The 22,230-nt window shown below is 43.0% G+C and overlaps 1 protein-coding gene across 2 annotated transcripts in view; it reads right to left on the bottom strand.

The window, feature by feature from the left end:
- UBE3D (ubiquitin protein ligase E3D) overlaps positions 1-21,962 on the bottom strand; it is a gene marked incomplete at its 5' end in the record, with an annotated part of 323,692 nt that extends 301,730 nt beyond the window's left edge. Inside the window, 3 exons of one of the 2 annotated variants that reach the window (XM_082855933.1) lie at positions 8,993-9,083; positions 12,649-12,845; positions 21,858-21,934. In XM_082855933.1, the coding sequence (XP_082712059.1) occupies positions 8,993-9,083; positions 12,649-12,845; positions 21,858-21,934 (365 nt within the window). Of the gene's footprint in view, positions 1-8,992; positions 9,084-12,648; positions 12,846-21,857 lie in introns of both variants that reach the window. The other variant, XM_082855932.1, reaches the window with a different exon arrangement.
- Positions 21,963-22,230: the final 268 nt, after the last annotated feature.

Genomic DNA, 22,230 nt, shown 5'->3' with positions numbered 1-22,230 from the left:
TGCTTTCCAGAAAGGCTGTACCAATCTATAATTCTTCCATTTACTTTTTTCAGAATTGAATACTATCATTTTTCCATGTAATTGGTGAAAATGTTCTCAATACTGCTGTAACTGGCAATTCCTTAATTACTGGTGAGATTGAACTGGCTGTCATATTTATTCGCCACTGTGTTTCTTCTGTGAATTATGATCAATGGCCATTTTCCAGTGAGATGTTAGTATGTTCTTATTAAATTGTACAAGTATATTCTATATTAAGAATATCAGTCCTTTGTCTAAAATCTGTGACAAATATTTTTCCAGTGTTATTGCCTCTAATTTGATTAACGTGTCTTAAATTTCAAATCATCCAACCCTTTCTTCTGTGATTTCTCTCATTACTATTTTCTATAAACTTTCTATTTTGGTGTAATTTTACGTTTACAGAAAAGTTACAAAGGTGGTACAAATAGTTCTCATATATACTTCACCCAGCTTTCCCTAATGTTAACATCTTACATAACCAGTGAGGATTTGTCAAAACTACTTTCCACTAAAGTCCTCTTTTTCTGTTCCAGGATCCAATTCACAACACACTGCATTTAGTCACCATGTTTCCCTCATCTCCTCTGCTCTGTGGCAGTCTTTCCTTGTTTTTCAGGACCTCGAGGTTTTTGAAAAGCACTGGCCAGGTATTTTACAGAATATCCCTCACTTGAGTTTGTCTGGTATTTTCTCAAGATTAGACTGAGACTATGGGTTTGGGGGATGTCTACCACTGAGGTGACTTCTCATCACACCAAACCCAGAGAAGACACTGTATCAATATGACTTATTCCTGGGGATGTCAACCTTGATCACTCGGTTAAGGTGGCATCTGCAAGGTTCCTCCACTAGCAGAGCTCCTATTTCTGCCTTTGCACACTCTATTGTCTGGAAGTGAGTCATTAAATCCAGGCCACACTCAAGGGAAGAGAAATTAAGCTCCACTCTGTCATTATTATTGATGCTTAGAACATCCTTACAATTAAGTAGCCCCTTATATTTGCTCCCAGCTTTTGTTTTAATGGTTTCATTTTTTTCCTGTAGAAATATAGACACCTGAGACGTTTCCATGGTTTACCTCTATTTTAACCTAAATTGGGAGGATTTAATCTAAATTTACCTCTATTTTAATCTAAATTGGTCTAAGGGGAGAAGAAATGTGGGCAGGATGATGAGGATATTTCAAAATAATTTATCCCCCCCCAAAAAAACAACCAGAATACAAACATGCTTCTGGTCTCCCTAATGCCTTTGAATCTCACGACAGCTTAAAGCACCCTGAGCACTTGCTCACTTCTGCTCCAGTCGACTGGGCCATTTGCCTGCCAAGGATCAACTGTATTTGACCACAGACCTGTGTATGCCACTTATGCATGTTTTTTTTAGTTACATAATTTAATCAAACACGTTAGTTTGTTACATGTTATTTTAGTTACACAATTTAATCAAACATGCAAACCAAGGATATATGAGTTGCTATTCCTCTGAAAACTAAACATTTCAGAGCAGAGGAAAGTCAGTTACTGAAAAACAAAATCACTGGTGGAATGTGGGAGATACAACTATAAAAAAAACTGAGGCGAGGGAAAAAGAATAAAAATCTACAAGAAGTCTGCAATCAGACTGCTTCAGTGTCTAACTTCTCATTCCACTTTAAAGAAACCTAAACCGGAAACTCTGGATAATGAATTTAGGATGGCATAAGTGAAGAACACTAAGAGTCCACAGCAGCAGACTCATATTCAACAAAAAGATATTAGTTCCATACTAAAACACTAGTACGTTAATGTACATTTGCCATGTTTTAAATGAAAATATTTAAGATGCAAATGTATCATTTTTAAATGATTCCCTCCCATGAACCCTTTTTCTTTGATTTCCCCAATCAACTCTGAGTCTCATAAAAGGGCAATTACAACATGGAAGAGGGTAGACATTTAATTTTAACTCCAGAGGACAGAAGTACGAACAAGAAGGGCTGATTTCAGTTTACTAGAAGCAAAAACATTCCCTTTTAAATTAGGAAATGCTGTACCACTAGCATTATTCAAATTGCTGAGTCTATTGAGAGATTAAGAATCGATTCTTTCAACATATACTTTCTAAAAGTCTACTACTAGGAGTCAGGCGTTCTGCTGACACAAAATATTAGTACATACAGTCCCTTTGTCAAGGTATTCACATTCTAGTGGGAAACATACATCTATGAACAAATACCAAAACCAGAATATAATAAATGCTCATAACAGAGCAGCAGTTCTAAATGCTTGGGAGTTGAGGGGGGAAAGGGAGGCGATGGCTCAGACCCCTTTGAAAATCCGATGGAAGTGTTAGCCCCTTTCTTCAAACATACATTCCCACCTGCACACAAAATCTGCATATTACTTTAGGGGATTCATGGACTCGCAAAACCAATCCATGAATTCAGGGCAACATGTACAAAGTGCTAGGGAAGTAGAGTGCCGCTGGACTTCAGAGAAGAGGTAACATCTGAGCAGACCTTTGAAGGATGAACAGGAGTTCTCCAGGCATTGAAAGGAACTAAGGGCATCACAGGTGTAGGAAACAATATGAAGACAGGCACCATATATGTTTAACTTGCCACTGGAGTCCCAGTGTCAGGCACAGTGCCTGACTCATAGTGTAAGCTCTTAAATAAACGAGCGTTGATAACTATAACATGTGAGGCCCCTGGTTGGGTCTGCAGCATACTCGGATGAAAGGGTTAACAAATATTTTCCTTTGCTTGAGAATCCGACCTTTGGTTTAACCACCTAGACCTGTTACCCTGGAAGCCAGGTAGATGGTAGGCATTGATTACATTGCTAGGCAACACTGACTATGGTAAAAATGATCCTTGATTGGTCTATTGCATCTGGACTAGGAAGAAGTTTGAATGAGATGTAAATATTAGATGAGGATGCCGTGCTTTAAACTTCCCTGAACATAGGTCTTCGTGGGGAACCCTAGAAACTATGCCAAAGGATTATCCCAAGAGCTATTGGCTGTTTAGGGCATGAGGCTTCTTCTCAGGGTAGCTCCTGCACCTGCCAGATATGAATCTTGCACTTTGTACCTGGAACCGTGTCACATGGGGAGACAAGAGTCCCCAGAGGGGTATGTGACCTGTCATCTGCTTGAACTGCTGCAGGTCCTCTGCTGAGGGGAACTCCTGCCACTGCCCCAAAGGCGAGAAACGTGGCCGGTGGTAGTGTTGTGAGTCTGCACGTTTAGTTGAACTTAAGAAAACCTCAGGTGGGCACCACCCACACCTTATTCCATGGAATGCTTACTACAACTTTGTGAGATGAGAATTTCCGTTTCCCTGTTACAGAGAAGGAAAGGGAGGCTCAGAAATGTTAAATAATCTCTACAAGTTCACAGAGTTAGAGCTGATGAAAAAAGGCAGGATCATAGCCCAGGTCTTCCAGACTCCAAACTAACTCTCTCCCTTGGAATATATTCCCTCTCCTGGTAACACAGAACGTCAGTAAAGGGGACAGGGAAGGTGGGATGGTACAGACTACATGGGGTGTGACACGTCAACCTAAGGGGCGGGAACCTGGTTCTACAGATAGTTGGGGAGCATCACAGAATTTAAGGTGCGGAAGTGATAGGTCGGATTTGAATTTTTACAAAGATTAGGAGGAAGACAAACAAAGGTGCCTGTTTAGAGTAAGAGTTGGGCCTAAACAGGCTCCTAGATCTTCTCCATCACTAAGATTCTCTGTCCCTTGACATTCTGCACGTAGTGCCAATAAACAGATGCTCAATACAGTGTCAAAGGAAGCAATGTCAAAACCTCATACATGATCAGAAATGAAACTGCACTGAGACTTAGAGAGATCTGGGAGCGCTGATGCACATTCGCACACAACGTGATACTGCAGACTTAACTTGACCCTGTATCCCGGTGAATAAAAGCTATACTATACCCCATAGCTATCTACGTAAGACATCGAGAAAGAAAGAGCCTGATTCACAAGTCATTGCAAAGATAAAAGTGTTTTTACAGCCGAAAGAAATTTTCTGATGTTTTGAAAAAACATAAAACCTTTAAGAACAAAAGATGTATTTTAATCACAGCTCTCCTGAAAGTTTATCTATCGAAAACCCTGAAACTTTGATATGATCTACTTCCCAAGAGAACTTTCAAAAGAAAATAGATACCACATTTTTTTCAAGGTAGTTTTTACGTAAAAACCTCCTGAAGCTCAGAGAAAGAGTGAAATGATTTCTTGAACATTCTCTCAGCTTAAGATTCTATGATGAACAGCAACACATGCTTTAAATTAATTAAAATGTTTTAGTTATTTTTAACGTATCTTAAGCATAAGCTTTGGGGGAAAAAAACTTAAAATGCACAATTTTATTTTATTTAGTTTTTTAAACTTGGTCAATGAGTATAAACAATTTTTAGTCTTTTAGTTCGTATTGCCAAACTGCCTTCAGAAAAAAAATGATCAATTTAAAGATCTACCACTAATGTTGAAGAGTATCCATTTCACTACATTTTAAAATGCACAACTTTAATAAATGTTATTGATTGATGGTGTTTATTTAAAACTTAAACACAGACAAGAAAATGAAATGCCTTAACTTTCAAATCAACCATTAATCAGTGATATTAACAACGCTAATACAGAGATTTCACATTGGATTAAAACCAAGTGGTCAATAAGAATTTTAAGAAAAAGATCAAATATCTTAAGCTCAAAATATAGCCACTAGAATATAGATAAGCTGGCATTATTATTTATTCCAAAAGTTTGTACAATGTTACCAATAATTCAGTGTGTGCCTATCCTCTCTTTTCACCTCTTTGTTCTCTTTCACAGAAAAGTGACTATGCATAGGAGTAGTTGTTTTCAGACTACGATAATAGCTGGTCTGTCAAATGGACCAACCAGCTAGTTGGATATTCTAACATCTCTTATGTTTCCGTTAAGTCCATTCTGCTTGTTACCTGCTAGAGTTTCAATGCCCTCATAGTTGCTGGGCTGACACCCAGCTCTGCTGGTGCAGGTGGAACCGGGAGGGCCTTTCCAGAGACCTTGGGAGACCTCTCAAACGACTGAAAATCAGGCTGATGTTTCAAAGTCTGGCCAACCGATATAATTCAAGTCTGACATGAATTTATTTCTAAAAGACATAACAAATTCCAAACACAACGACCATTTAGCTGTTTCTGAGACTGATCACAACGAACTAAATTTTATTATTATTGTTGCTTTATATTAGGGACTGTTAACAAGAGAATGATCAAAAATTGTATATGTTTGGACAATTTTTACAGAAAAACTCTGCTGAACTGGTAAGAATGCAAATTGGAGAATTTTATTGTAAAGAAACAAGGCATTATTTTCAAACAACCAAACAAATGGCTAGGAACGTGTGATTCTGAATGAAGGAAAAAAGACTGCTGTAATTAGCAGATTTCATGCACCCCGGTGCTAGTAAGTATTCAAAGCCATTAATGAGTCTTAATAGGTTAAACAGTTTTCTGCACCTATAATTTGCTTGACAAGAATCTTTTTCATTAAAAAAAAAAAGTAACAAGCATTAGTCTTGCACTATCCAAATAATCATGATTCACAGAACTCAAGGTGCAACTTTTCGAGGTTGACTAAGCACAGAATTTTCATGCTGGCAGGACTCTTACAGGTCTATCTAATTGAACCTCCGAATTTTGCAGATGAGGAAACTGAGAATCAAAGTGACTTGTTCCCAGATAGAAAGGCTGGCCGGTAAGCAGATCTTAACTCGGCTCCATTGCTCCCAATACAAGAGCTCCTGCTAAGACAGACCACCATACTCCAAGATGCCTTCCTGAAAAGGACGCCGACAATGAGTTGATCACAGCACATACAAGCCTCCTTTGAAATACCTTTGGCTTTACTTTCTACTCAACAAGCACAGATGTCCTTACCACCTGCGTGGCACAGGTAACTGAGGGAGAAATGAGAAGACCACTGGACTTGATGCAAACAGTCAGCATGACATCCTTCTGCAGACACAGGAGGAAGCATGTCTTTCCATCAAACAGAGAGCCACGGGGCCTGCTGCCTAAGAGTGAAATGGAAGCAAAGCCTTCCGTCGCCTACTAAGGATTTCTCCGCATTGCTCAACAGGCCCCCAGGTGCCAGGCGCACATGTGTGATAGGCAAAGGCGTCCAGGGAAGCCTTGTGAAGTGAGCAAGGCCTAAGTCACGTCCACTGTGGACCTTCTCGCAAAGAAAAAGGGAGAGAGGGGGTCATTTCCCTGGCACCCCTCAAAAATAAGGAGTCCTGAATCAAAAAGGCCTGAAACACTGTACTAGATAATCTGCTAGCTTGCCAATAAGGCCAATTATGGAAAACGGGGTGGAAGGAGGCTGTGGAACCAACTAAAAAGAGCTTGTCGAGTATTTACTATTATATATGTTACAGCCTTAAAGGTAAGAGCGTTTATCCTCTTCACAAGTTAGGAAACTAGGCCGTCTTAACATCTACATAAGAAGAAGCTGAGGTGACGTGGACAAAGTTCCCCAGCCTGTGACGGTAAAGCTGGAGTTCAAACCCAGGTCCCGTTCTCCCGCTCTGCCTCTCACCCCACGGCCTCCCGAAGGTCGGGATTCGGGAGAGCGCGTACAGCCTTCCAGTGTCAGCCTCTAAGCCCTCCGAGCTCTCAAGTCCAGGGTAGTAAACAGGACTGACACCAAACAGAAGATGCAGTATCAGCCAATGATGAACGAGCACATCCTTCAGTCCAAGCACACCAGGGAAGTCCGTTACTCTGGTAAACTCGCTCCTCTGTGACTTCCAGGTCTCTCGCTGTTGTAGAGGCACACATGTTTCAGAAACTGCGTCTGAGAGTTAAACTAAAGCCAGAAATAGACTGAGAGAAGGAAAACTGTCCTGGTTAAACTCCAGGGTAACCTGGGATGCTCTGGACCTTCCAGGCTCAAGCGGGCCTATCCCTGACAGTGTGGCCACCTCAGCCTTAGGGAACCTGAGTGAGGACGTTCTCCCTCCCCTGCAGATTCAGAGTCACCCCGTGGCTTCCCCAAGATAATCACTCAGAGGGTGCCCTGCTCACAAGCCCCCCACTTACACCAGCATAACTTTCCACGATCTCATCTACCCGGGATGCTGCCAGGAATCAGAGAGCAAGCAAGAGAGGCTGATGGGGCTTCCCTGGTGGCGCAGTGGTTGAGAGTCCGCCTGCCAATGCAGGGGACATGGGTTCGTGCCCCGGTCCGGGAAGATCCCACATGCCGCGGAGCGGCTGGGCCCGTGAGCCATGGCCGCTGAACCTGCGCGTCCGGAGCCTGCGCTAAGCACCCTAACGTTTACTCGAGTCAACCCGGCAAGAATTTATAGAGAATGCACTCTTCCTCGGGCAGCGAGCCTGCTGCTGGGGGTGGTGATGATGAAGATGGTGATAAGAGTAAGAATTACAGCAGGAAATATCACATACTGAATGCTTACCAGTTACACTCATTCGCTCCTCCCCCAAACCCTATGGGGGTAGCTCTTATTGTTATCTATATTTTTGTAATAATAATAAAAAAAATGAAGGCACAGAGTGGTTAAGTAACTTCCCCAGGGTCACAGCTAGTAACTGGTGGACACAAACACAGACAGGCTGGCTTCCGGGTCTGTACTACCAGCCACTACACAACACTGCACCCTAAATACGAGTGAGGAGTAACATGCGTAGGACTATCCCGCACCCGAAGCCTACAGCTTAAGCGGGAAGACAGGCGAATAAACCTCCAAGGAGCACATAAACCAGCCCAGGGTTCAGGAAAGGCTCCCAGCAGAGATCTGCTGAATCCCTCCATGGAGACCTGGAACACTGGAGGAGGAGGGGTCTCATGCAAGTCTCCAAGGAAACCCGTCCAACAAAGAGCTCGAAATTCTTCCTTTAAATATTGTGAACAGGGACTTCCCTGGTGGTGCAGTGGTTAAGAATCTGCCTGCCAATGCAGAGGACACGGGTTCAAGCCCTGGTCTGGGAAGATCCCACATACCACGGAGCAACTAAGCCCATGTGCCACAACTACTGAGCCTGCGTTCTAGAGCCTGTGAGCCACAACTACTGAAGCCTGTGCGCACCTAGAGCCCATGTTCCACAACAAGAGAAGCCACCGCAATGAGAAGCCCGCGCACTGCAACGAAGAGTAACCCTTGCTCGCCGCAACTAGAGAAAGCCTGCGAGCAGCAACAAAGACCCAACGCAGCCAAAAACAAATAAAGTAAAAAAACTATGGTTAACGATAATAAGGGTTTGCTCTGTCTCTCCAGCCTATGAGTGATTAGAAAATTCAGAGAGCAGGGTTTGTGCCCAGGAAACAAAGAGGCTGACAGGAGGAGAGGATGGAAAAATAATTAAAAGAGACAACATGGGGATACAAAGAATACAGCAAAGGGCCCTTCCCATCTCAAGGGGGTAATCACAGCACACCTCGAAGGCAGGTGACAGCATTAACCAAAGCATCAAGAGAAGGTTGATTTGTGCTTTATATGCTGTTTCAATAAGCAGGGAAACAGGAAATGGATTTTAGAAAGGCACTAATAGAAATAGTTCAAGTACAAAATTGTGCTGCAAAAGCTTCTGTTATTTAGAAAATTCACTTAATGTGGAAGAAGTTCATTCACCAGGATGATGGCTAAAACGTGTGACAGATGCTGTGTCTGTTTTCAGAGGAGAGGGGCCTATCTCTACCGGCTATTCCACCAAGATAAGCCTTCCTCCCTCAAAGCCAGCATCCTATTGTTCCCCTTTGTCAGCTGGAGAAAATCTAGCTGCTCCGTGATTGCTGGAGCGTTTGGGGGCTGGTCTGGTTCAAAGTGACATTGAGTCTGTGGCTCTCATTTGAAGGCCACAGACTGCTCCCTTGGCAGTTCCTTCAAAAATTCTGATAGAAAAAGAGAAAAGCCATTGCCAGGCACAGGATGAACCAGTGTTGACTGTGTTCCTTACCTGTTCCTCATGATGATTTCACCGCAGGACTGGCAATAAAACGTGCAACATTCTTGGGCTTGGGAGCTTTGATTAAACACTGAGATCAGTTCTAGAGGAAATCAAGGAAACAGCAAATCTTAGCGGTTTGGGACAAATCCATTAACATACTTAAGAGTTTAAGAGCCGCAATAAATTACCACCAATAAGCACTGTTTATGATCTACCCAGAAGTACCCATTTAGTTAGTATTATCTGATGACTCAAGCAGAAGCAAATATTGGGAAGTGTTTTCAAAAACAGATTTTGCTACATGTTTCAGAGTGAGGTATTGCCCTAAATGATCTGTGTCACATAGATAACTCGTTATTTCTCTCATTCTGCAAATACCAACATTAAGGATGAGAGAAAAGGAGCTATTTCCTCTGCTATGCTTAGGGACAGTTTTTCATCACTGTGACTGCTGGTAAACAGACTTCTTAAATTTAATTCGATTGAAACGAGGTTGATGTCCGCTCTGGCATCTTACCAGTACGTACAAACAAAATCAATCTTGAAATTGGTCTTTATTGGGCAGGTCCCGGGGAATGAAACGGCTCCTAAGAAGAGTTCCATCTTCCAAGAGTGAAACTCAATTTCTGATTAAAGCTGTGGGAAAACATATATTTCCCATAGTATATGAAAGAGCAGTATAAGACAGTATGTTTCCTTAGTTTCCATTATTTCATTCATGAAGGAAACTTTCATTTCCAAAAAAGCCCAAAAAACAAAATCCAAACCTACAAAAATATTTGTCTATTAAAAAAAAGTTTGAAGAAATGAGGTTATATCCATTAGAATCAAGCAATTTGAATTTGGCTTATGTTACTTTATATTCTAAGATTAAAAAAAATAGATGTGAGAAAGTTTAAGCCTTAGAGTTAAAAATTCTTCTGTTTAATTTCTAGGACTGCCCTGTAGCACTAAAGTGAAACAAACAGTATTCTTTAGCTCTGAGCAGATAATAAGTAGACCTGGGTAAGACATCCAAAATGTTCTTTTCAGAACCAATAAACAAATTTTCAGTGACACACTGCCCTCTGCTGCTCACCCAGCATGATGCAGGCTCAGGTTCAAGTCAGAACCTTCTGATCCAGGGGCATCCTGGGAAGCGCTGCCACCTGGGGATGAATCCAATGCTGGTACTACCTCAGATTTTACTGCAGCCAGTTCTGGGTCAAAGGTCACGCCTGACCTATGCATTCAAAACAGTGTAACAATATGTCTACTGTAGTCCTTAAAAGAGCATTCTTATAGTCGAAAAGTCAACTTTGTAAAAACACAGATTGAATGTTATAAATGTTGACTCGCTTCCTACCAGATTTTGATTCCAGTTTACATCAGTATGCACCTATTTGATATTTATTCATTCGGCAAATATTTATTCACCACCTATTATGCGGAAAGCACGAAAGCAATTAAATACTGAGGAATCTATTTTGCATACCCCTTCATGCACTGCAGAACAGGGCTTTGAATGTTTTTCTTTTTCAGACTGTTGAGTAAAATATGTGTTAAAAATGTAAAGAAATTGGAGACCCATGAATGCCAACAACAGATGCAAACCAACACACAGCAATTTATTTTTTCCAACAGTTAAAACTAGACGGTAATGTTTGCTGATTTAAATTTTTAAAAATGGCTCAAGTTTTGCTATTTAACTGTTATAGAATATGGGTAGGCAACATACCAATTCTGTCTCTGGAAGGTCTCCGTACCTCCTCATTATAGGACCTAAAATCATGGTCCCAGAAAACTAGCAGAAGATCTGAAAATGCTCCACTGTGGCTTTCACGCCTGCCTTTCTCCAGTTTCCTGATGTGACCCAAGATTCCTGCTCTGGGTACTGTTCATCATCGCTAAAGACAGGTGATGACATCACAGGAGCCAGACGCCCAAGGCTTCTTCCCTGAAACAACACTTCCCCTGCCCATCATGTGGTACCCTCAGAGCGTCTATCTCCCATCTTCATGGCCCCATTCTTCTTTCCATGGTTATTCCAACAGTCATTCTTAGGTTTATCCTATGCCACTTCAGCCCCAGGACATTTCTTTCCTCAAACCAACCCTGATCAACTCAGACTAGTTATTCACTAATCCAGCACTTAAGCACAATCATTCTCCAACAAAAAAGGAACGGAGCTCCCTCTACTTCTCTTTCCTTTCAAAAGCCAGGATAGAAATGCGAGGGAACACCTGACAACTCCTAAGCAGCTCTTCAGTACAATCCTGTTGACCGCCCTTGGGGCTGCACGGAGAAATGCAGATGAAAGCCTTCGCATCCATGAGGCAACAGGGAAATCAAGTGTATCTATAAGAACTATAATCCTTCTCTGAGAACGAGTATCACATCCAGCTGTTACAGCCTCCGTTTCCCCTTTTTACATCATTTTTAATCCTCCGAAGCATATCATTCACATGGCAAAGAGGCAATGAACCAGTGAGGTCATTTGATAAATTATTGCGAGAAACATTTCTACTGCCTTTCTGAATCAATGTGCCAACAACAAAATATTGGAAGTATCACAGGCATAGCAACAATCAAAGTCGAATGATGCATCAAACTCAATTTCAGAATCTGTATGTACTGCTCCCTCTAGTTAGAAATGTCCCGGACATCCCTGGTGGCACAGTGGTTAATAATCTGCCTGCCAATTCAGGGGACACGGGTTCGAGCCCTGGTCCGGGAAGATCCCACATGCCGCGGAGCAACTAACCCCGTGTGCCACAACTACTCAACCCGCATGCCTAGAGCCCGTGCTCCACAACAAGAGAAGCCACGACAATGAGAAGCCCATGTACCACAACGAAGAATAGCCCCCGCTAGCCGCAACTAGAGAAAGCCCGCGCTCAGCAATGAAGACCCAACGCAGCCAAAAATAAATTAATTAATTAAATGTCCCTAATGGATGCGATCATTTCCATCATTCAGTTCTCTGGTCAAACAATGCTTTCTCAGAGTGGCCTTCCCTGACCCTCATCTGCCCCTAGTCATGCCCTATCCCCTTATTCTGCTTTACTTTGCCCACAGCACTTACCTCTGTATCCAAATAACTTGTGTGTTCATTACCTGTTCCCACTGATTAGAATCTTAAGCCCCATGAGGGCAGAGACCTTCCTAGCTTGCCCACTTCTGTACCCCAGCACCTAGATCAATGAGCTAATATTTGTTGAATGAATGAATTTCTACATAATGCTTTAATATCAACCAGGTCTTGCACGATTGCCATCTGATTTCATCTTCCTATCAACTCTGTGAGCCAGGTTTTTTACAATTAAAGAAACAAAGGAGGGAGTATGTGGGAAATCTCTGTACCTTCTGCTCAATTTTGCTGTGAACCTAAAACTGCTCTAAAAAAAAAAGTGCAGGCTATTAGGAAAACAAAACAAAACACTTAAAAAAAACCCCAAAGAAACAAAGCCTCAGAAAGGTTAAGTAACATGTTCAATTACATGCAGCTAATAATGGGCAGAGCTGGCAAAAAACACATCTTCTGGACCCCCAGCTCATTCTATGCAGCTGATGAGCAGTGATTTTCACCTGGGAAAAGTTCAACCTTTCAAAGGAAAAAAAAATATATCACCTTTGATTTATAATGAAAAAACAAATGCAGAAACAGGACCGCCAGCACTACTCACTTGTGCAGAATTCCGCCCGCGCCTGCAGCCGCAGGTGCAGCCCGTCCCCGGCCACGTGCCGCAGCCCACGGCAGGAGGACGGGACAAGCCTGACCCCTGCTGGCAGCCAGAGCTCCGTGCAGCCGCCAGGGCTTTTCATCTGGAGCGAGGTCGGCGTTATGCAAACATCCATGGGCAGACCTCCTTCGTCTGGAACGCTGGGAATTAAAAATAACACACAAGAAATTATTTCTCATTGATGAAAGCCACATTATGAAAGAAACAAAAACGGCCAAGGAGCTCTCTGTTCCTCTTCAATAAGGGCCCTGAATTTAGTCACTGCCGTGGAAAAACAGCAGTGAACTGATCATAAAGGAAACTAATCTATACTAGGTTTAGATGAGGTCAGAGAGTACTTTTCGCTGCCACCGTTAACATGAAAGTTCAGAGACATATTTTTCATTCTTGCTTCTTCTTTTCTTATGGTAACGATGCATTTTTAAGCATGTACTCTTTCCCACTGCCAATGATCCTGAGTGCCGGCTCTCTCCTCTACCTCAGTGCTTCCTCCATTTACTCCAGCCCGGACCTCCCCCTGGGCTGCTCCAGGATCTGCCGCACAGCCTGCCACTTCGCTTCCCCACCCCGACTCTTCCCTCCCACCAGTCTCCCTGACTTCAGCTTCTGCAAACCAGCACAATGGAATGCTAGTCTGTCATGCACCACGCACTTGCTCATCAAAGTTTTTTTTTTTTTTTTGCGGTACGCGGGCCTCTCACCGTTGTGGCCTCTCCCGTTACGGAGCACAGGCTCCGGACGCACAGGCTCAGCGGCCATGGCTCACGGGCCCCGCCGCTCCGCGGCATGTGGCATCCTCCCGGACTGGGGCACGAAGCCGTGTCCCTGCATCGGTGGGCGGGCTCTCAACCACTGCGCCGCCAGGGAAGCCCCATCAAAGTATTTTTGGCCAGAGAATTCAACAAGGCAGCGTAAGACGGTGGCTTATTCACCTTTGCGTCCCTTGATCCTAGCATGATTTCGACCTTCATTCACTCACTCAACACACCTTTTTTGAGTTCTACCATGTGCCAGGTACTGGGAATACAATGATTAACAAGATATTTCCTCTGCACCCCACACCCCCAAGCAGGGGACAGGCTAGTAAACAGGAATGATCAAGGGAGCATTAAAAGTACGTTGCACTTATTCATAATACAGGGGACTATGGAAGCACGTGGAGGGGGGCAGCGACTCTCCTAGGCCAAGCACTAAGTAAATGTTACGTGAATAATGAATGGATGAGTTAGTGACATATTCTTGCTTCTGAGACCAGCATTTCAATGTTTTACTTTACTTACAGTAAATTAGAGTAAAGCATTGGTATTTGATATACAGGATTTTGATAAGGAAGCCAGGATTACGTAAAACAAAAGGTACAGGAGAAAAAACTTTGTCGATTTTAAGAATAAACAAATAATGAAGAAAACAATCTAGTGATGTATGAATACCAGGCATGAAAGGACTTACTAACCCAGTCCACGACAAACACAAATTACTTGGTGCAGGCAATAGAGTAAAACACAGTTGCTGTCCACCAGGCACCAAAAGTACAGAAGGGTATGAAGACATATAGAGATGATAGTCCTATGAAGTTGAAATATGCTCAGCATTGCACCAGAGGAGCAAAGCACCTGGATCCCCCTCTTAAGTGCTGACAGCAAGAGCAGGCCATCCACTCAGTGTCACTGAAGTGCAGAAGGTGGGCCATCCACTTGCATGTCATCCAAGTAGAGAGGTCATACCGTGTGTTCAGGTGTGAATCTTGGTCAGGCCTCCTCTTTTTGCCTTAGAAAATTTTAAAACTACTTTCTGGCTAGTTCCTATTAGAAGAGTGTAGATCTGCACTTAATTGGCAATACAGAATATCAAGAACGTGAGTCTTGGGACTTCCCTGGCGGTCCAGTGGTTAGGACTCCATGCTTTCACTGCTGAGGGCATGGGTTTGATCCCTGGTCAGGGAACTAAGTGTGCAACGTGGTCAAAAATTTTTTTTTATTTAAATTTTTTTGATGTGGACCACTTTTAAAGTCTTTATTGAATTTGTTATAATATTGCTTCTGTTTTATGTTTTGGTTTTTTGGCAGCAAGGCATGTGGGATCTTAGCTCCCCAATGACCAGGGATCAAACCCACACCCCTTGCATTGGAAGGTGAAGTCCTGACCACTGGACTTCCAGGGAAGTCCTCCAAAATTAAAAATTAAATTAAATTTTAAAAAAGAAATTATTAAAAAAACAAAACAAACCTGGGTCTTTTCCAGGGAAGACAGACTCAAACTCTTGAGTCAAAAGTCTAGCCTTCAGAAATGATGTTTAAGAAATAATAATCCTCTAAAGTAGATGTCAGAAAACTTTTTATATAAGAGGTCAGATGGTAAACATTTCAGGTTTTATAGACCATATATGGTCTCTGAGGCATAGTCTACTTTTTTTTCTTCCTAATGACCCTTTGAAAAATATAAAATCCATTCTTAGCTCATAGACTGTAACAAAACAGGCCGTAGCTTAGATCTGGCCCCTAGGCTGCAGTTTGCCAACCACTGCTCTAAAGATACACAATTTGTTCAGTTTGGTACTTCAGTGATTTTCAAACTAGACTGTGCACTTGGCACTTGGAAGCGTCTCAAGGGAAACCACTGGGTTCCTAAGTCCCCTGCCTGCCCACCTCTGCCATACCACACTTTCCTCTCTTCCTCTTCCTGAAAAATGCAGCCAATTACATACGGCAAAGCAAGATAGGTATCTTCGAAAGGGTGGAAGAACCCCTGAAGCCTGGGGTAGATATGAGAAACCCAGCAGGGTGAGGAGGGCAACCAAGCAAGGACGTCAGGTTCCAAGAGGAGAAAGGAGGAAATGTGAGCAGCAGGTGGGGGTCGGCTCAGCATGGAGTTTCAGAGCCTGTCTTAGTCTGCTCAGGTGCCTATAACAAAACACCACACAATGGGTGGCTTAAACAACGGACATTTATTCCTCCTAGTTCTGGAGGCTGGGAAGTCCAAGATCAAGATGCTAGCAGTTCTTGGGGAGGACTCCCTTCCTGGCTTGCAGATGGCTGCCTTCTCACTGTATCCTCACATAGCAGAGAGAGGAAGCCCTGGTGTCTCTTCCCATAAGGACACTAATCCCATCATAGTGGCTCCACACTCATGACCTCATTGAAACTTAATTATCTCTCAAAGCCCCATCTCCTAATACCACCACGGGGTAGAACTTTAACATATGATTTTTTTTTTTTTTTTTTTTTTTTTTTTAGCGGTACGCAGGCCTCTCACTGTTGTGGCCTCTCCCGTTGCGGAGCACAGGCTCCGGACGCGCAGGCTCAGCGGCCATGGCTCACGGGCCCAGCTGCTCCGCGGCATGTGGGATCTTCCCAGACCGGGGCACGAGCCCACGTCCCCTGCATCAGCGGGCGGACTCTCAACCACTGCGCCACCAGGGAAGCCCTAACATATGAATTTTGAGGGAAAAGAAACATTCAGTCCGTAACAGAGCCCAAGCACGTGAGGAGAGTGTCGACACTGAGAGGAGGGAAGGGAAGTGGCAAAGGATGCCAGAGGAAGATTAATTGCATAGAGTGGAGCTGACCAAGTAAATACATGTCATGAGGATAATGGAATCCAGGATTCTCATCGTGGGAGAACAGCTACAAAGAGGGAAAGGGAGAAAACCAGAATGGATCCTATGGTGGTAGACTAGAATCTAAAATACCTGGGTGAAGTCATGGTTTCCAATGCATATAAATAGATACAGTAATATATATAGATATATATGTATGTATATTATGATATATTTAGAAACATATACATGCATACATAAACACAATACATATGTCATACACACACACTCTAGTTCTGTCTACTAGTGGGTCTGGGAGAAGTGACACGCCAATAGTAATGAGTACACTCTGTGCCCAGATCTTGGTTTCTAAAAGTCATTTTCCACTTAAAAACAAAATGAACAAAAATGAAACAAAACACGGTTCCTTGGAAAAATAACTACATCCAGGGCTGGGACAGGAAAAGAATGAGATGAGCCTGAGCCTGGCATATCTTGCTGTGCAACTAAGTAAAGAAGAAATCAAAGAATGTCAAAACAAACAAACAAAAAACCAAAAAAACACAGAAATCATCTTGAAGGGACTCCCCCTGGCCACATCTGGTTATAATTTGAGAAAAAAAGTAACCCACTGAATGAAACAGAGCTATGGGTCCATACTGACATGAATAAATGAATGACTATACTTCAATTTAAAATAATAGTAAATAAACGAATAAAAGGAAAGTATGATGAGGAACAGGGCATTTACACAGTCTCAATTAATACTTACTGATAATGAAAAGAATTATTAATACAATTAATACTTATTGATAATGAAAATAAAGGGCAATTTATGGTGGAGAAGCCTGGCAGATACCACCCTATTTAAGTTCTCAAAGTTAACGTGAACTTGAATGGAACAAATCAAAATCATGTGCCACCTGAGAGGATGCGATGAGAACACAGCGTCAATTTTGTGATATTCCTGCCAAAGATGTATAACCTGAACGTAATCTTGAGGAGACATAAGACAAAACCAAATGGAGGAATATTCTACAAAATAACTGGGCTGTAATCTTCGAAAGTGTCAGTCAAGGAAACTGAGGACCTCTTCCAGATTGAAAAACGAAGGACACATGAGGATGCAATGCATGATTCTGAGCTGGATTCCTTTGTATTACAGATGTTAAGTAGACAACTGGAAACACTTGAATAAGGTCTGAGTATAAGATGGCGGTAACATATTTCCCAATTTTGAGTGTTGCAGGCTGGTTTTGTAGGAGAACGTCTTTATTTGTAGGAAATCCACAGTAACGTATTCAGGAGTGACAGCAACTTACTCTCAAGTTTGAGATTATTCCAAAACAAAGTTTTTGAGACCCTAATTGCCCACACTTTTTATATGTGAGGCTTTTGTCACTATTCTCTTGTAATCTTTCAGGTGGCACACCCTGCTCGGAACTATCTAATAACCTCACATCTCAACTCTGAGTCCGAGCTAAGGTCCTTTCAACGGTCTCTTAAGACCCAGTAATATACTAGAGGCAATTGTTAACATTCCAGGCATTTTGCAAGCCAGTTGACCTCACTTTGGTAGTTTGATATCATCTATGGTGAAAGTATTCCTACCACAGGAATCAGTAAGTGCTGCAAATCAGGAAGAATGTTTTTGTCTGTCTGGTTTTCCTGGAGAGCAGGTCATTGAACATTTTCCAGCACACCACTGCAAGACCCTTTACTATGTGCTTCACCAGCCCACCTACATCTCTCTGAACTAGGCACCACCTCATACTTTCTGTTCTCTCACAGGGCAACAGTCTTCCACTGGGAATAATACAGTCCCAGACCTCACCCCTTTCAGTTTATTGCTCCACTGTTGCTTTCTCATTCAGAATAAGGGGTTGGAATTTTTTTCCCTACCCCCTTTTCTGTTTTATTTTCTGCTAGGTACATTTCTCTATTCACTATAACATATATAAATATTTGTGTATTTTCTGCCTCCCTCTTGCCACCATTAAACTGTAAACTCAATGAAAGCAAGTATTTTTGTCTTTGCTTTGTTGGTGGTGTTCACAGCCATATAATCAGCACCTAGAATCTGAGTTTTGGGCCCTAGAATAGGAACTCAGTAAACGTCTGTGAATTTAATAAATGAATGGCCAAGGTTTATCCCAGGAATGCTAAGATGGCTTAATATAAATAGACTGTTTCTAATGCAATTCACAGAAGTAAAGACTAAAGGAAAAAATATGACCATCACTATACAGGTAGAAATCATTAAGGAAAACACAGTATCTATTCATGATGAAAACCCTTAGTAAACTAGGAATAGAAAGGAACTATGAGGCTTCCCCGGTGGCACAGTGGTTAGGAGTCTGCCTGCCAATGCAGGGTACGTGGGTTCAAGCCCTGGTCCGGGAGGATCCCACATGCTGTGGAGCAACTGGGCCCGTGCGCCACAACTACTGAGCCTGCACTCTAGAACCCGCAAGTCACAACTGCTGAGCCCGCGTGCCACAACTGCTGAAGCCTGCGCGCCTAGAGCCCGAGCTCCGCAACAAGAGAAGCCACCGCAGTGAGAAGCCCGCACATCACAGGGAAGAGTAGCCCCCACTCGCCGCAACCAGAGAAAGCTGTGAGCAGCAACGAAGACCCAACACAGCCAAAAATAAATAAATAAATTTATTAAAACAAAAAGAAAGGAACTATGCAGTCTACCAAACAGATTCGCCAAAAGTCAACATCATCACACCCAATGATGAAATGCTAGAAGCAGTTCTTTTAAGATTAGGGAAAGAGGGCTTCCCTGGTGGCGCAGTGCTTGAGAGTCCGCCTGCCGATGCAGGGGACACGGGTTCGTGCCCTGATCTGGGAAGACCCCACATGCCGCCGAGCGGCTAGGCCCATGAGCCATGGCCGCTGAGCCTGCACGTCCGGAGCCTGTGCTCCGCAACGGGAGAGGTCACAACAGTGAGAGGCCCAAGTACCACAAAAAAAAAAAAAACAAAAACAAAGATTAGGGAAAGAATAAAAATCATATCATTTACATTAACTGCAAATAGACTAAAAATTCTAATTAAAATGCAGAGATTCTCAGAATGGATTTTAAAAAACTCCGCTCAGTACATGCTTTTAAAATTTTACATATAAAGACACAAGTTGAGAGTAAAAGGGTAGAAAAAGGCATACCATGCAAACAGTATAGTCAGCTGATTTCTGACAAAGACATTGAGTTATATCAGCGGAAGAAATGACAGCCTTTTAAATAATGGTGATGGAACAACTGGGCATCCTTATAGAAAAGCAATGAACTTTGATACCTACCGCATGCCAAATACAAAAACTAATTTGACATAATCACAGACCTAAATGTAAAAGCTAAAACTATGTAACTCCTAGAAAATAAACATAGGAAAAAAATCTCACAAGCTGGAGGTAGGCAAAGATTTCTTAAGGACACAAAAAACACTAATCATTAAGGAAAAAAATGCAATAAACTGGATTTCATAATAATTAAGATTTTCTGTTCATCAAAAGACACAAATTAAGAAAATGAAAAGTTACAGATTGGGAGAAAATATTCACATACTCACAGGCATAAATGAAAAAGGTCTTGTTTCCAGACTATATAAAAAACTATTTAAATTCAACAATAAGACAAACAACTTGATATTAGAAAGGAACATATACGAATGACCAAAAAGCAAATGAAAAGGTACTCAACATTATTAATCAGGGAAATACAAATTAAAATGACAATGAGATACTACTGTATACCACCAGAACAGCTAAATCGAAGACTGACAACACTAAATGCAGACGAGAATGTGAAGCCATTAGAATTCATTTTTTTCTGGTTAGAGTGTAAACTGGTACAATCACTTTGGAGAACTGTTCAATGGTTTCTCATAAAGTAAAGCCTCCATCTACCCTATGACCCAGCAAAAATACTTACACAAAAATGTATGGCAGCTTTGGGAATTCCCTGGCAGTCCAGTGGTTGGGACTCCACGCTCACACTGCCGAGGGCCCTGGGCTCAATCCCCGGTAGGGGAACTAAGATCAAGCAAGCCGCACAGTGTGGCCAAAAAAAAAAAAAAAAAAAAGTATGGCAGCTTTATTCATAACAAGCAAGCTCTAGAAACACACAAAATATCCAGCAATAGATGAATGGATAAATGAATTGTCGTATATTCATACAGTGGAAAACTACTCAGCAGGAAAAAAAGAATGGCCTATTGATATATGCGATGACATAGATGAAACGTGAATCTCGCAAACACTGTTGAAGGAAAGCAGCCAGAAACAAACGAGTACCTATTGTATGACTCCATTTATACATAGTTCAAGAACTGGCAAGCAAATCGTTGTTGAATGAAAGCAGAACAGTGGTTGCTTTTAGGGTTGGGGAAATTGACTGGTGGTAAAGTTCAACAGCCAAAGACCACCAGGGACAAAACAGGAGTCCAGCAAAGTTTGGTTTCTTAACTTGCTGAAAAGGGAGAGTTATCCAGGGGAACCATGAAGGGCCCCTTTGACGAGAGAAAGGAGGGAGGTTGTCTTGTTTCGTTTTGTGTAAGGTGTGGGCTCCAAATAACCTCACAAGGTGAATTTGAGTTGGACGTGCAGCACTTATTGGAACTCATGATTTGAGAAAGGGCGGGGGAGGACGCAGGGGAGAAAGAGAAAGAAGAGTAATAAACATCGTCCCCATTTTACAATTGAAAACATTCAAATTAAAGGATTCTACTCTGGTGAAGAAGCTAGGATTGAATCCAGTTCTCAGGCCAAATCCAAAACTGCCACACCAGACATCCGGCTGGTTTCAGGAAAAGAGAAGGCTAAGCATTAGTCTATCTCAGAGTGGTGCTGTGTAATAAAACGTTCAGGATTTTAACGTCTAATTTACTCTGTTTGAAACAGTGGTCACAAGGGAACAGTCGAGGTCCCATATACTACCAAACCAAAAAAAGAGAACACTTTTCCTAACAGTTTCTTGTTCGTGTAACGAATAGCAAGTTAAACGCGTGCAGAATTCTCACTGGAACTCCGAATATGAATAAAAGAATGAGCTCCAATAAGAAGTCTGCAACCTTGGTTAGTAGTTCACTGAATACACGTTTACTGAACCAGTGTGTCGGTTCCTTTGCATAGAGAACAGTTTGGGGAGGAAAAAATAACACCGGAGTTTATTTACAAAACAGGAAGCTCTCACATTGGAACAGATTTCTTACAACGAGGATCCCAAAGAGGCAATCAAAACATTTTTTGCACTCTTTTGTTGGAAACTCAGGGCACTGTCAACGGTGTGGTACATTAGGTATCCTCAAACTTTATTGTGCATCTGAATCCCGGGAAACGTGTTAAAATCTGAGTTCTGATTCAGTAGTGCCGATGTGGAGCTAAGACAACGCATTTCTAAAAAGTTCCCAGGTGATGCAGAGATTGCCAGCCGAGGGGAGACTGGGGGCGCGCGCGGGGGCGAGCAACTCCACTTTGAGTAACCCAGAAGCTCTAAGCAACTGGAAAAAAGAAATTCAAAATCCCGTCCTTCCGAGGGAGGCGGAGCCTGCCCGGGCAGCCGAAAAGCGAGCTAGGCTGCGCCTGGAAGCCCGCACTCCACCGCCCGCCTTACCCCAGGATCAGCAGCGCACTCTCCAGCCGTCTCCGCACTTCCAGGAACACGCGCGCCTCCGCCGCAGCCGCCGCCATGGCGGGCACCCAGTCAGGGGCTCCAGCGACCTCGGGCACCTGGGCCGGAAAGGGGCTGCACGTGCGACCCGAGCCGGAGCAGGAGCGGCAGCGGCGGCGGCGTGGGCGGCGCGGGTCTCCAGGACCCGGAGGTCTGCTGCCCGCCAGCCCACAGCGCCACCTGCCGGGAGAAGAGCGCGCCGCCGCGAGGACTCCATCTGAGGGGCGTGGCAGTTTCAAATCCCGGCTTTGGGTCGGAGTGCGGAGAAAGATGGGCGGGGGGGGGGGGACCAGAAGTGTTCTGCCACGGTGCCACC

Source organism: Leucopleurus acutus (genome assembly GCF_964270905.1).
Source record: "Leucopleurus acutus genome assembly, chromosome: 15".
NCBI classification, from domain to species: Eukaryota; Metazoa; Chordata; class Mammalia; order Artiodactyla; family Delphinidae; genus Leucopleurus; species Leucopleurus acutus.
The sequence above is the reverse complement of the archived record's forward strand: the minus strand, read 5'-3'. Positions and strand labels throughout refer to the sequence as shown.